The sequence below is a fragment of the Taeniopygia guttata genome, chromosome 1A, assembly GCF_048771995.1.
Source record: "Taeniopygia guttata chromosome 1A, bTaeGut7.mat, whole genome shotgun sequence".
NCBI classification, from domain to species: domain Eukaryota; kingdom Metazoa; phylum Chordata; class Aves; order Passeriformes; family Estrildidae; genus Taeniopygia; species Taeniopygia guttata.
The window spans coordinates 11,089,443-11,105,019 of NC_133025.1; the positions used below are offsets into that span (position 1 = coordinate 11,089,443).

At 42.1% G+C, this 15,577-nt stretch overlaps 1 protein-coding gene across 10 annotated transcripts in view; it reads left to right on the plus strand.

The window, feature by feature from the left end:
* The first annotated feature begins 397 nt into the window (after positions 1–397).
* The window catches only part of MAGI2 (membrane associated guanylate kinase, WW and PDZ domain containing 2), a 694,323-nt gene continuing 679,143 nt past the window's right edge, over positions 398–15,577 (plus strand). For 5 of the 10 annotated variants that reach the window (XM_012568848.5, XM_030263732.4, XM_030263730.4 and 2 more), the window contains exon 1: positions 409–1,011. In XM_012568848.5, coding sequence (XP_012424302.3) covers positions 711–1,011 — 301 coding nt within the window. In that variant the 5' untranslated portion in view covers positions 409–710. Of the gene's footprint in view, positions 1,012–15,577 lie in introns of all 10 variants that reach the window. The other 5 variants (XM_072919266.1, XM_072919264.1, XM_030263741.4 and 2 more) reach the window with 2 other exon arrangements.

Sequence of the window (15,577 nt, forward strand, 5' to 3'; positions counted from 1 at the left end):
GGGACGGGGCTGGGCAGCGCTGGGCAGTGTCCGGGGCCGTGCTGGGCAGTGTCCGGGGCAGTGTCCGGGGCAGTGCTGGGCAGTGTCCGGGGCAGTGCTGGGCAGTGTCCGGCCGGGGCGGGGCCGGCGGCGGGGCCAGCGCCATCGCTCCCCCGAGCGCCCCCTCCCGGCCGGGGCCGCGCCGGGGCCGGGCAGGGGTCGCCGCTCTCGCTCCCGCCCGCCGAGCGCCCTCGCCCCCCTGCCCGGGCCGTTCTCCGCCTTCTGCCGGCCGTGCCAGGCAGCCTCTCTCTCGGCCTTCACTACCGGGTCAGGCCGGGCGGGAGCGGCGAAACAGCGCCCGCCTCGCTCCGGCACCGACACCGACACCCCTCCTCCTCCTCCCCGCGCCGCGGCCGTCCCCTCCCTCCCGCTGCCTCCCTCCCTCCTCCCTCCTCCCTCCTGCCAGTGTCTCTACAACTAGTGCATCCACGCGCAGGCAGGGTCCGGCCGCCGCGGCTGCCATGGATATCAGCTAAAGCCGGGCGGAGCGGGCTCACAGGCGCTCCCCACCAGCTCGCAGCCCGCGGGGCCGCCGGCCGGCACAGCCGCGGCCGCTGCGCCCGCCCCGAGCCTGCCCGAGCAGCGCGGCTGCCCCGGGGAGTGGGGGCACAGAGGGAGGGGGGAGAAGCACAGACTGCAGGGCGGGAGTCGGGCAGAGCATCCCCACGGCAATGTCCAAGGGCTTGAAGAAAAAAAGCCACTGGACGAGCAGAGTCCACGAGATCGTGATCGTGAGGAACCCGGAGGGACAGCTGGGCTTCGAGCTGAAGGGGGGCGCCGAGAATGGCCAGTTCCCGTACCTGGGGGAAGTGAAGCCCGGCAAGGTGGCCTATGAGGGCGGCAGCAAGTTGGTGCCGGAGGAGCTGCTGCTGGAGGTAAACGAGACCCCCGTGGCCGGGCTCACCATCAGGGATGTGCTGGCCGTGATCAAGCACTGCAAGGACCCCATCCGCCTCAAGTGCGTCAAGCAAGGTAAGGCAGGCATGGGCCCCCCGTCTCTACCCACCCCCTGGGGGCCGGGGCAGGTCTGGGGGAGCGGAGGGGGAGCAACTTAGTTGCTGCAGTTTGACTTTCCCCCTCCCCGCCGGAGCCGCCCCCTCCCCGGCGGCGGGGGGAGGATGCGAGCGGCGCTGCGCGGTACCCGCAGCCGGGCGAATTAAATGTGCGTCAGTGACAGCGCTTCGCCATGCCGGGGGGGCCGGCCGGGGGGCGGCGGCAGCTCCCCCTGCAGCCCCGGGCTCACGGGGACGGGTCCCCACCGACCCGACCCGACCCGACCGACCCACCGGCCCCGGGCCCCGCCGCCCCTCCGCTTGCTGCTGCCGCCGCCGGGGGCCGGAGCGGCGGCCGGGGCCGGCTGCGGAGCGGGGCTTGCCCTTGGCTTCGCCTCTCGCCTTGGCGTGGGGACAGGGGCTGCCGCCGCTCGCCGCGTCCCTGGTGGCGCCCAGGGTGGCTTTAGCATCGCTTAAGTGTCATTAGCGGAAAAGTCATTCATTTGATCTGCGGGGAAAACGATCGCTAATCCCAGGGAACAGGATGCGCAGAGCGAGTGAGAGGACAGGCAGAAAGAAACTTTTGGGAGAGAACGGTATACTCTAGCCTCGCCTCTGTTTCGCTTATTTATTTTGAACTACTGTAATAGGTTAATGCGTTTCCAGGAAAGTCAGTAGAGAAGAGACGCCACAGATGCTGTTTACATGTTTGTTTCTGTCCTCTTTAAACTATGCTGAGTTGAGTTCTCTGCAGCCGAACGCTCGCCAGGATGTTTCTGCTAGCCCAGCAGCATTTCTGGAGCCCGGAGCTGCTCTGGGAACCGAGTCTGTAGGTGCTCCTTGGCTATGGGTGGTGCAGCGGCTGTAGGCGTATCGCTAAAGTACGCATTCCAGCCGGGCAGCGAGCCCAGCCATTGAAAACTTGGGAATTTCTGCGGTGGGAAGTTTTTAGATACCATGCATCAGAGGCGCTTGTGCTCTGCAACTCTAGCCATCAGCCTCTGCTCAGAGGACGCAGAGGAGAATCTCTCTGACGCTGGGTATAATTTGGCCATTCTGCTTCCTCTTTGTAATTGACGGTTTATTGTTTAAAGTATAATTTGCGATACTTCTGAATGCTTGAAGAATATGGTAATTATTAGTTTATCCAGACATGACAGAAACAGTAGAAAAATCTGATTTCCACTCAGGCCTTCAGAAAGTACTTTATAGTATATTCAGTTATCTCTATGAGGTCAAGCCTCTATATACAGATACAATCTGGGACTTTTTTATTTGTCCTTATAGGTAAGTTGTGCAATATGCTGTAGATCCTATCTTGACAGCTGGGCTATGCAGGGAGACACAATAGTTCATGTGATAAGTGAAGATTAAAAATGAGTATAATGGATTCTGTCTTGCCAGTGTAGTGTCATCTTTGGGCACCTGAACTCCAGGAAGGCTGCTCTGTACTGTCCTTGTTTTATTAATAAATTTATTGGTCTTACTGTGATGGGATTCAAAAAGAAGCATAATATGAAGTGTCAAGAAGATAAGGGTAGATTGCCTGTAATCCACTTTTTTTTTTTTTTTCAGAAATCCTATAGATTATTCACAATAAGGCAAATAAAAGGTTACTTTGAGTTGCAATGTGAAACACATGTCCTATCTCTTCACTGTTTTTATAACATTTCTCTTTAAGTCAAAGCAGCCACTGGCGATTCATTAATATGGGCACCCTCAATAAATTACCTGTCATATATGAATTAGGGACACTAGTCAGGCTTTTAGTCTGGGAATTACTGCAATCTTCTGCATGAGACATAAGGGATAAATTCTGAATTCTATGTAATTCTATGTATCTGTACCTGTATCTCTACATATCTGAGGAGTTTCAGTTCAGTTTGTTAACTCACTACAGTTTTAATGCAAGTTCTCAAAGCATTGGCCACATGTCTGCGTGCTTGAAAATGACAATTCAGCACAGATTCTTGGACTGAGAAAGACTTCCTGGCTGGAATGATATTTCATGTGCTCCAGCATCCTTTACGCCAAAGAAAGAGGCCTTCTGGATCCAACTTCCTATTTGAAAAAAAAAAAAAAAGTCAATGGTTTGTGCACTTCACTACCTGACTCCTCCTTCAAGTGTGAGCCAGTGTATCCCTGCGCCCCTCGGTGACAAAGCACAGGCAGCCACGTTACAGCAATATTACTATTCCCTGACAGTGCTTTGCATCAGTGTGTAGGAGAGAAAAGGCTGAGCAATAAAATCTTTATATGTTTTTGTAACTTTTTTACTCCTTTTAATTATGAAGCACCTTTAGTGTGCTGGAACAAGGTTAATGACTCCATTATCATTGTTTCCGCATAATTTATCAATGCTATCTCTGTCAATTAGAATAGCATGACCTTGAATGCACCATGTGACTGTAGCTGCTTCTTCAGTGCTGCCTAGGAATGAAGTCAGAGAGAGAAATGTGGAGGTTGGACATGACTATTTATAATGTGATCTTTAAGAGACTGGGAGTATTTCTCTTGTTTGAAAGTTTTGACAATTCAGCAGTGAAAATTTACTTGTAGATGAAATCAGGGAATGGCTAATTCAAGAATTAGCTGTTTTGAAGCATAGAAAAGATGCTTTCATAATTTTTTCTTATGTTTGATTAAATACCCCCCTCTCTTTAATTAAATCTATCATCATTTTTTACATTACTAGATGAAATACTGCTTTGGAAAAGTTGGATGGAATATTGCTATTTTGTGTTAGCTAAATATCTTGAGTTATAAAAACCCCAAACATATAATGTAGGAGTTGCTGCATATTATGAGGAGGAGTAAACTTCATGAGAAACTGATTTGAAGTTCCGTGATATAATTTAACGTGAAATCTTCTATGTATGACTCCTGATAGATAAATAGGATAAATAAATAAATAATGCAGGACATTGTTCCTGGGTTTACATGAGGAGAAAAGACTGTAAGAATCATTATTATTATTCTTTAGTCTTAATTGTAAGAGTTCAAAAAGAAATATTCCTTGGAGGCTATTTCCTGTTTGGGTTTTTTTGTTAGGTTTTTGTTTTTTTTTTTTTTGAGAGCCACTTGTTGTGCTACTTTGGCAGAATCACAGAGAATCTCTGGAAACAACTTCATCTTGGCCCAGATGAAGTCAAAGGCAAAGCTGTCCTTGACATCAGATAAAGAAGGCAGGGTTTCCTCTGCAAAACCCAATGCTTTTTTTAACATTTGTCCTTCCAATGAGAGAATTGTAGACAGCAGTTACATTATTTGGGTGTATTACAAATGTACATTTTGACCTTCTAATCCTTTGGGTGAGGATAAGAGCCTTTTACTCTTTCTTAAAGAAATACTTCTGAATTTCAGATGTGTTTGTTTTCACATGCAGAACAGTTTGGATTAAGTGCTGTCTTCTTCCCACACATGTACAGATGCGTAGTTGTAAAAGTAGCAGTGTGTTAAGGAAAGGCATCTTAATTTGGATAAGCAATCACATGGGGAAGAGTCATACAGGGAGCAATGCCTCCAGTTCCATTCTCTGATCACCCCTGCTGTCTCAGATCCACAGTAATTCCCAGCAGTGGCTGACACAGGTCTGTGCTGTCCACACTCACTCCTTGCAGGGTTGCATGAACAGCCCACTTGGTTGTACTGCATAAGCCAGGATCTTTATTCTTTACATAGAGTTATAAACTTCCACAGATGCCCTCAGCAGAATCCCAATGAACTGTCTGAAAACATGGATTTCAGAACTCAGGAGCATTGCAACAGATTTTGTCCTGGAGATCCTGCCTGATGCATCTCTTTCTCAAGGAAAGTGGTTTGGATGTAATAAGTAACCAGGTGATCTGACCAACTGAGCAATTTAATTTATTTTTACAAGTATTTAGTGGTATGACTGTTTGAAACATGAATAAAACAGACACTTTTTATGGACACTATCTAAGGGCTCTTATCTGACTCTAAATAGTCAGACTTTAAGTATCAACCCCTAATTCTTTAGCTCCTTATGCAAAAAAGGCATTTAGTACACATAATATAAGGAGGAACTAAAATCCAGTTTAATTTTCTCAGTACAATCATTTACTTAATAGTAAGCACATGCCACAATATTTTGCTGACTATAGATGTACTTGGGTATGTTTTCAAGTGCTTTCCCAGTCAGGAAAAGGTTTGGACCTTCATTAGGATGGACACAGGAGCAGCCAAGTTTGGGCAGACTGCTCCTCCACATCCTATTTCTGGTGGCTGTTACTGTGGTTGCTGGGTGAAGACTAAAAGACAGAGGATGGTACCGTCCCAGCTCCCATGATTTGTGGTTAAGGGGTTTAGAACCCTTGTAGTGTTTTTTTCTTAATGGGCTCATCAATAAGATTTGCAATTAAAACCTGGCTTAACTTTTAAAATTTCTTTAAAAGTCTGTAACAGGCTTTTTGACAGAGATATGCAGGAATTTTGTGATTTTCCAAAGTTTTGGCTGCATGTGTAAACAAACATGTTAGCTAGTTAAAATGTTAGTATTTTAGTACAGACTTTTTCATACACATATGTATGTATGGTTATATTTCTAATTTTTTTGTTATTTAAGGGCATAAATAATAATCTTCTACATTCACTAAAACACTCTGTGCATATAGATAGTCTTTTGGTGATCTTTTATTCCTGATGTCACTATATACTGTATTCCAAGATGGGAACATTGGCTACAGTTAACTTCACAAGAAGAACAGTATTTTGCAACAGAAAGCTGCATGATTTTCCAGAATAAAAAAAAAATCACAAGGGTCTTTCAATAACCAGACATAAAGAACCCTGAAAACCTGCACGGTTTACTTTTCTCTATGACTTTTGCATGGGTAGTATTTGAAAACAAGCTTACTCCTTTTTCCTAATTTGTGCTCTTTAGGATTTTATTAACTCCTGAAATTAAATTCAGAGTTCTTTTTTTACCGTTACTTTATGTTATTCTTATGCTTGTCCATCTTAATTTAAAGACCATTGAAACTGACTTCTGACTCATGTAGCTTGTGATTTATTCTTCAGCTCCTCCAGAGAGCTTGTGATGTTTCATGTCAGGGACTCTGTGTTCACTGGCAGTAGAATTATATTCATCAGTCTTTTTCCTTCCCTGAGAATTACAAATGTGCCATTAAAGGATGGGGCCATGACTTTGTTAGTGCATCATTTCCTTGAAGAAATTAAATAATTGAGAGTGCTCTGCTTAGTTCTGTTTAGTCACACAAGGTAAAGTTAATTTTACAGTAAGACTTGTACATCTGTTGATACTGTTGATATCAAAGGAAAATACTGGTGTAAGGGGGTAGAATTGTGTCTGACTTCTTTATGCATCCTATAACCTTACCTGCATTAATTCAGCATTTCATGAAAGATACGGATTCTGAGATTTTGCTTTCAGTGTTCTTGATCTTCTCCTTGCTCTTTATAGATGAGGAGCTCCTTTCATGACATGAAAGATTCTATAAATTATTAATCTACATATTTTGTATACAAGAAGTGGTGTATACAAGGAAAAAGTACTTCTTCGAAAGGGACTTATGGGAAGAGGTGGTCACAACTGTGATTTAGAAAGGGTGATGGAAAGTGCTGCAGTTGTAGAAGCAGATGTTTCTTGTTCTCTTCATAGTGCTATAAACAAATAAAAAATTAAGTTTTTTTTTAACTGGGGAGCATCAAGGCAAAGTTCAAAGTACATAGTGATATTTTTTTGACTGTGTCAACATTCTTGAACTATTTTTTTTGCTTATGTACCTAGGTGTTTATAAATATAATAACATACATAAAAATTTGTACAATCTTTGGGTTTTTTTTGAGACTGGTAGGAATTTTCATCTGTAGTAGTATTGCTACAGTACTACTCTAGAATATTATTCATTCAAGTTTTGGTGCAAATATATATATATGATACTTACAATGAACTCATACACTCTGGTAGCCAAGCAATGTACAGAATTGCACAGGATTCTGCAGTAGGATGGACTCTAGAATGAGATTGACTAGATGCCATCCAAGTAGGTGCAGTCTAGAGCACAGAGTTGGATGATATTGATTTCAGTGGCAAAGTGCCTGTCATTGGGTTTTGTTGCTCAATGCCATTGTAATGCAGGCATTAACTGAATTTTCTAAAACCTCAGGAGCTGTGATCCCAACAGTATCTCTTTAGCACACCTAATTTGTTACAAATCAGCTTTTCTTCAACCTCATAGAAATCCATCCAGTAAAGAAGGTGTCATAGTTTTCTAGCCATTTGTGTAGCTTTCTAACTATAGGCTGGAATGAAAAGTGGAATGGTGGGCAGAAGCGAGAGAAAAGAAAGTTATTTAAGGGCTTTAACAAAAATTATTTAGCATTCCTAAACTGGACAAAAATTCTCATTGGTAAATGATAATCTCAGAACAGTACTCGTGGTTTGAATGTTCTTTTAATGTTAACCTATTATCTCTCGTTTATTCAAACCCGCTATCCACAATTTGGAGACTTCACTAGAAGCTGAGCTGGAAGAAAGCTGTTGTTTGTGTGTATCTGCCATGTATTTATCCTTTTTACATTATTCTCAAACTCCTAGTCAGTACCTTCAGATTGCTAGAATCCAGAAAGTTTAATCAAAATGTAGCTTGCTGTCAACACAGCACTACCAGGTGTCTCCTCATTCATACATACATTATGATTAGTAATATATGAATAATGTTGTTTTGCTCTGCTTATCAGCTTCAGACGTTTCTCCTGGGTGTCTTTGATTATTTCCACAGTGCATGAATTTGAGATGAAGGAATGTAAGACAAGGAACAGAATGGAGAAAGTAAAATTGTGTGAAAGTTCCAGGAAAAAAAATGTAGAGATTAATAAAGTACTTTACTGGTTTTAGAATTTACGTGTTCTGTCATATTTAAGGGAGCGTACGGCCCTGTGCCTCCTGCACAGGAAAAATCAGCACAGGGAACATGTGTTTCTTAGGTTTTTCTTAGTTTCTCAAAGCATGTTAAAATCATAGAATCATTTCGCTTGGAACAGACCTTTAAAATTGTTGACTCTAACCATTAACCCAGCACTGCCAAATCCACCATTAAACTGTAACCCCCAGTGTCATACCTCCAGGGTTGGGTGGCTCAACTGCTTCCCTGGGCAGCTTTTTTCAATGTTTGACAATGCTTTCAGTATAGAAATTTTTCCTAATGTCCAGTCTAAACCTCCCTTGTGCAGCTTGAAGCCATTTCTCCTTGTCCTTTGTTACCTGGGAGAAGAGGCTGACCCCCATCCAGCTACACCTCCTTTCAGATAGCTGTAGAGAGTGATAAGGTCTCCCCTGAGCCTCTTCTCCAGGCAAAACACCCCCGCTCACTCAGCCACTCCTCATCAGACTTGTGCTCCAGACCCTTCCCTCTGTTGCCCTTCTCTGGACACGCTCCAGCACCTCAATGTCTGTCTTGTAATGAGTGGCCCAGAACTGAAAACACAAGATCATTGATAAAGATATTAAGCAAGCCTGCCCCAAATACTGAGCCCTGAAGAACCCCAGTTCCTCACCAGCGGGATGTACTCTCTAGCCCTACCATCCAGTCAGTTTTATATGCAGCAAACGGATCCAAGCTATGACCACCAGCTGGTTTCTCCAGAAGAATGCTGGTGTAAAGCTGTCCCTCTAAAATATGCACTATTAACTCATTCCAAAGGGAAAAATAGCATTCCTGCTTCTTCAGATGAAAGCATGAGTTATCGTTAACATGTCTGTATTTCCGTCCCAAGTTCTCATGAAGTAGGGTGAAATAATGGTGCCATCTGAGAAGCAGGGGAGAAACACACATTTGTATGGCATGACTTTCCTGTGTGAATGATGTTCCTACAAAAAAAAAAAAAGAGATTTACCAGGTAGTGTTTCATTATGGACAGAACTGGGTTCCTCGCTGCTGAGGCAGCACCTCGGCTTCCCTGGCTCTATTTTTGTATCCTTTTTCTCTGGTACCAGCACAGTTGTGGTGCCATGACCATAAACACTACGTTGTGGTAGTGCAGGACCATAAACACTAAGTCATTACTGCACCTTTCTTCTCAGACCTCTGACCTTGAGAAGCAAGGGCAACAGTCCACCTATTCAACACCATGTGAAAATGGAATTAACATACAAAATGTGCATGTGTTTTATGGTTTTCAGACAAGACAAACTGTCTGTCTGCTTCCACATCCATAGATGAAATAATGCCTTTCTGTGTAATATTTTTGTTATGTTCTTGACCCATCCTTGGTTCAGATCAGTTCATGGAGGCCCCCCATACATCTGCAGACTATGGAGCCCTATCTGCCACCAACATTCTTCTTTATTGCCCACTCCAAGCCTTTTGTGCTAGTGAAGTACCTTCCTGTGTTGCTGGAATTCATCTTGAACCGTTCAGGTAGCGCATCTTACAGGTCTGGCATTGGCACCAACTCGTTTATTCTGCCAGAAAGATATTTCTACCCTCTGTGCTTGAGTTCACTGCAGAAAGCATGCAGAAACTTGTTCTGACACAGAATTCTGGCACTCCAGATCATGCCTGTTCTAATGGGAGAAAGCCTGGTGTTACAATCTCCCATTGTGCCTGGTCTGGGAGAAACGTGACACAGCCTTGACAACATATGGCAGTCTCTGTAGCCAGTGATGGCAGTCATTTCATTGACTTATCCAGAATTATTAAATTGTTCACAGAGTTCCCAGATTACTACACTGGGGGCCAGGGTTTTTCTTTGACAGTCTGTTAGGTCAGACACTGAGGACAGAATTGAGGTCACTCACTCTCTGCAGAGTCATAGTGTGTTTGTTTATAAAAACGCTGAAGAAATATTGTGTCCTCATTGTGCAGGAAGAAAAGGAACAAAACCCCTAGAAACAGACTTCATCATTAGGAGTAGTGCTTATAGATTCACAATACATAGCAGAGCAATGGAAAACAGTGGTAGAGTGTAATGAGCAAAATTTTCTATGCTATACTAGCAGGTACATTGTGTAGCTGTGTTAATGTAACATTAGTATTCCAGAGTGGAAATCCTTCCTGCAAACAGGCAGAGATTGTCTTTTATTACTTATCTATTTATTGATATCTTTGTATGTCACGTTGTACTTGCATTTCTCAAAATGAAATGTGCAAAATAATTTTTTAAATTGCACATTTTAAAGTTATTTTTGTAATTAAAAACTTCCAGCTTTGTTTGCAACATGCCAACAATGAATTAATCTGCATATTTCTGATAAAATATCGCCATTTCATAAAACAACACCTAACCTGTCCTACAGAAGGTGAAAGGAAAAAAAAAAAACAATTGGGGCATCAGTCTCATTCCAGGACATCCATTTCACATGTAAGTTCTTATAACACACACCATTTTTTTTTCTACTTAGACTGAAAAGGAATGAACAGCCCTATTTGTATCCTATATGGGTTATACTGAATAGTTTCTATCATGTTACATTCACACAGCTGATTCTTTAACTAGTATGAAATGGAATGGCTGTGTTCATTTCTGTTATTCCCTTACTAAGTCCTTCTTTGTGCTAAATCTGCATTAATAAATGCCACATAAGCTCTCACATGCTTCTAAAATGGTATGTTAGTATAAACAAGTATTGATCCCATTATATTTTAATTCTCTGGCCTTTGTTTTTTTATAGGAACAGCAGTTTTTATTTCAAAGTGTTGCAGAATCCTGTTGCTAGCATAAAAAGCTAAAAGATCATGCAGGTGCTCCTATCATGGAATTGAAATCCTTGTCAAGTAGGAAAGGGAGTAGCTGCTGAACTCTTGTATCAGACTGATGGAGGAGCTGAACACTTCTTCAGGTTAAACTATTGAGTGCTTTGCTTAGGTAAAGTGTAATTACCCCCCAAATTCCCTGTTCAGCCACTGCACTAGTCATTTGGAAAACTCTCCTTGAAGCTCAGGCCCACTAGGATGCCTATTCTGCACTTGATATTAGGTGGTTTGCTCTGACTCCTCTTCATTTTATATATATGCATATATGTGTATATATATAGTAATCATATAGTCATTATTTTTACTGGTATTTCTGATTTCTCTTTCCATGTGGGTTTATTATATCTGCCTATTGTCTCATGCATGAAATCTGAACACGTGGTGAGAGAAACTGCCTTTTTGTTGTAGCAACTGGCATGGCAATTTCAAATTGAGAGTCTCTGGTTTCTATGGCAATGTAAGGAAGTATTCACATTAAATTCAGAGTCTCACATAATGAATTTTTTGGAATTAGTTGCTGGAAATACTCTATCATTTTAACATCAGATCTGTAACTCTGATCATAATTCAGTCTTGGTGATAGAAGCTTTAAAGTGGATAAAAGCTGAGCAATATTTTTGGATTTAAGAGAGTATAGTAGTTATTACTAATGTGGAGCTTCTATTATTGGTAGTGCTGGTCTGTTGTCTCATGGTTTTTCTATTATAGCTACTGCAAGCGAAGCCTATTAAAAAAAATCCTTGTTGTACTCTGTACAGAGAATATGTTTCCTGAAGAACTTGGTTTTTCATTTTATCTACTTGATTACAGATGTGGAAGAACATTTCTGCCTTGTAAACTTCTAGAAGAATTACTGGAATTTCAGACAAGCCAGTAAAAAGAGCTTTTTCAACACTCACTCTATTTGGTCATTTTCCAGTAAAAATAGCATAAAAGATTTCAGGAAAAGAATCCATTACAGTACTGGAGGTTTTGTTAAGAAAATAAAGTAAAATCAAGATGTTGAATTTGCTTAATTAAAATAGAAACTTTGTAATTGAAATATCAATTAAAAGGTCTTATGGATTCATGTTTATATTGAGTTTTTATGTTAAGCCTGTGATACTTATGTACTGAAATAGTCTTCAGAACAGATGAACCCACAAAACTTATATATGCCACTTTTAAATAGTGTGAAATATTGTATGAGTTTGTGTACAGTTCATCTGACTGCAGAAGTGTAACAGCTGCTTTGCCTTGATAGGGACTCATGTTTGTGCCTGTGCTTTAAGGGTAGTGAAATTACTGTTTCTGAGTGTAAAACTCAAAAAGCTGAAGGTTTTTGGGTTTTTTTGCATATGTGAGAAAGAACCTCCTGCATGTGACTGACTAGAGCAGTACCAGTTCTAGAAAAGTAGTAAATCCAATTAGTATTATTTTGGGTCAATATTAAGAAGATTTCTGGTAAGTAGTAACTTTCTCACCAATTGCTGTAGTAACAGGTTGCATGAGCTGCAGAATTCCTCCCTCTGTATTTGTGCACTGCTGGCCAGCTAGTGAGGATGCTGCTGCTGGGAAAGAGGTTTGCAGCTAGCTGGGACATTAAACCAGAAGTCTTCACTTTTATCCCTTTAGATGTTAATATTGGCCTTGTTATTAGACTATCTGAGTAGCTTCCAGATTCTAAAAGTCATTTACAAAATAAACTTATTTGGAGTTACCAGACAGGGAGTTATTCTTGATGTCCTCAGCTATCCTCAGCTAAATTGCCTCAGTGAATTTCAGTGTGAGGAGGGAAGCTGGGGAAGAAGTCTTTTGTATAAAACTTCTTCCCTCTTTGGTCTCCTGATCTAGGTTATGAGATAGAGCTCTTAGAAACCACTGGGAGATTACTGGGTTTCACAATCATAATGATTTTTGTCCTCTTGCTGTCTTTTTATGGTTTTGTTTGTTTTTCATTTTTTAAAGTGAAATTTATTTCATTATTAAAGCCTGCCTAGCTTTTTAGGAAGAAAGGATCTTTCTAAATATGTATGATTTGCCCATAGAATTGGTACTGTAGTTCTCCAATGTAATTGCTTATTTTTTTCCTTTTATTCTTTAAAATTTTAATCTCTTAAAACATAAATGTTGTTATTAGCCTATCAAGCCAACTGAAATAAGATCCCATGGTGACAGGTACTACAAGCTGGCAGGGAAAAACACTTGCTGCCCGAAGGGTTTATAAAGGCAAATTAGACACAGAGGATAGGTAGGAATAGAAAGAACTGCACAGTGGTGAAATGACTTGCCAAAAATCTCAGCTCAATCAATAACAGAGTGGAGAACACTGCAGTGTAATTTAGAAGTCTATGCAAGCAGCACTGCATCCAAGTAAAGGAACACAAAGCAGACAAAACCTCCTCTCCTGTTCAATGAGGGTTTTTATGGATGGCTCGAGTAAAACATTTTTGTAGGTATTTATTTTATATTTTACATGACAAATCCCATGTAAAGCAGAAGCTTTTTTAATAATAAAGAAGCACAAGCATGCAGGGGTACCTGCAGATGAGAGAGTGTGATGGGAGTGTTTTCTCCTAAAATGAAATGTATTTCAGAAATATATTGGAAGTGGTAAAATGTAGGAAACCAAAGCTATTTGCATTTATATATTTTAACGAGATATTTATATTTGTTTGCACTGTTAATTGGACAGCTAGGCACATCAGTCACACTGCATGAGACATTTATTAAAAGTCTTTGCCTGTTAAAGCCACTGTTTGACAAGTAACAAATTATAAGTAATTTGTGTGGGGTTACTTTTGGGTGTTTATTCCTTCACACACCCCCTCTGTCTTTTTGTTTTAAAACCTTATGGAAAGAGAAGTCCTAAAAATGTTATCATAGCCAGAGACTGGAGATTGGTTTGTTGAGTGAAACATACAAAATAATAATTTGTATGCTCCAGTGGGAACCTCTAACTTTTCACAGTGGCGGGGGATTTGAGATTATCTTCCCTGGGTGGTGGTTCCTTTCAGAGCCCTGGTTGCCAACTTTTGATCCAAACTGGATGGATCATAGATTTAGCCCAACCTGACAGCTCACCATATTAATGAAGAATTGGTGTCCTTGTCCTTCATGAAGAATACAGGACAGCCTGTCCTGATGTTAGAAGGACACCCGGCAATCCCAGGCAGGCTGTTGCTGTGTCAGTTGTGTTTACACCATAGGTTTCCTCTGTGCCTCCATGCTTCTGTCCCTCTGTGAAGAGCTGTTGGTGCCTCTTTGTGCTTTCACCTCCTCTTTGGCATCAGTTTCTTGCTTCTCTCTGGAAACTCTTTGCTCCCACTCCCCTTGGAGAGGCTGCTACAAAGGAATGCTCTGCTGGAGTGGAGTTTCACTGTCTGGAAGGTTTCTATGTTCTCCTCTTTCCGTGCCTGGGGCCGGTGTGGAGTTAAAGCAGTGGTCAGTGAGAGGTCAGAATAGGATTTAGCTTTGCACAAGCAAGGCTGCTTAGGTCTTGCTGAATCCACCCTTTGTTTTCAGGAAAAAGGAGTTGCATAACATTAAGATGACATCTAGCTGAGGTTCTGCAATCCTTCTTTTAATCGCCTTCTGTGTACCACAGTACTTCTAGATCCTTTAAATAGACCTGGCACAAGCCAATGCAGCACAATCCTGTGTTTTTATTCTCTTGGAGCACTCATATGTCCTTTTGATAGCCATGGAGTCCTGTTTGATCTGCAGCACCCATTATTATATAGTTAGTCTGGTAGAACTTTGGTCCTGAAGTTGATCATGAGCACACTGTCACCTTGTTTGCATTATTAATTCATCAGGCTTTTTACAGGTGCAGTCATTGGTCTGAGAACAGAGAAAAAAGCTGATGTCTCCAGCTAGTGAGCGAGGGCAGCTGGTTCACAGTGCACAGTGAAACTGCTCAGCAATTTGCTGCAGAAAATGTGTAAAGTTCTGTGTGGCCAGTATCACCAGGGAATAGGTGAGATGAGCTAGACTTTGGCTCAGGCACCAGACTTACCAGTCTGTACTGCTGTGAAGCAAAGGACCAAGCAGTTCTGGATGGAATAGCACTGGCATCATTACCCTCCCTGGACCAGGTGTCCTGAATTCAGCCTGGGATCAGATTGTTCAGGCATGCCAGGTGTCCTCATAAAACACCTGTGTTTAAAGGGTGCTGGGTCATTTTGTACTGGTGAATACTCATTTTCTATTCTCATGCCTCTGTATGTGTTTCCCACTGTCCTCAGAAGGATGGGATAGCTGAAGCTGCACAGAGTGCTGGGCCCAAACACGTTCTAAAATAGGTGATGGAGCAGAGCATTGCTATCTGGATGAGAGGGAAGCTGAGCTTGCCCTCTGGGGATGTTGTGTGGGGCACCATAAAGCTGTTGCTGAAGACACACTTGCAAGCAGGTGACCTGGATGTGTTGCAGTTCGACCTGTGGAGCAGGTCTGTACAATAATGTCCTTGGTGGGGGTATACTTGGGTATAAATTCCTGAATTAGTGTTTGAAAGATTGCCTTCTTTCTCATCCCCTTTATTTTTTAAAGGCACAAAATGAAAACATATGTCAATGCTTAATTTTTTTTTTTTTTTTTAAGAGCAGAATCCTTGTTCATTGACCAGTCTTTCTCAGTGTAGTTTTATCTATTTAACTCAAGTGCAAGTGCTTCCTGCTGCTTTACCTGGCATGTTAGGCACACTGCCTATCCACTCAATCACCAACTAGTTGCAGCTTTCCAGTTGCTCTTTGGAAGCCTTTCTAGCAAGGGATGACCCCATCACATCATGCTTATCTTCTGAGATCTGTCGGATCACAACTAGTATGG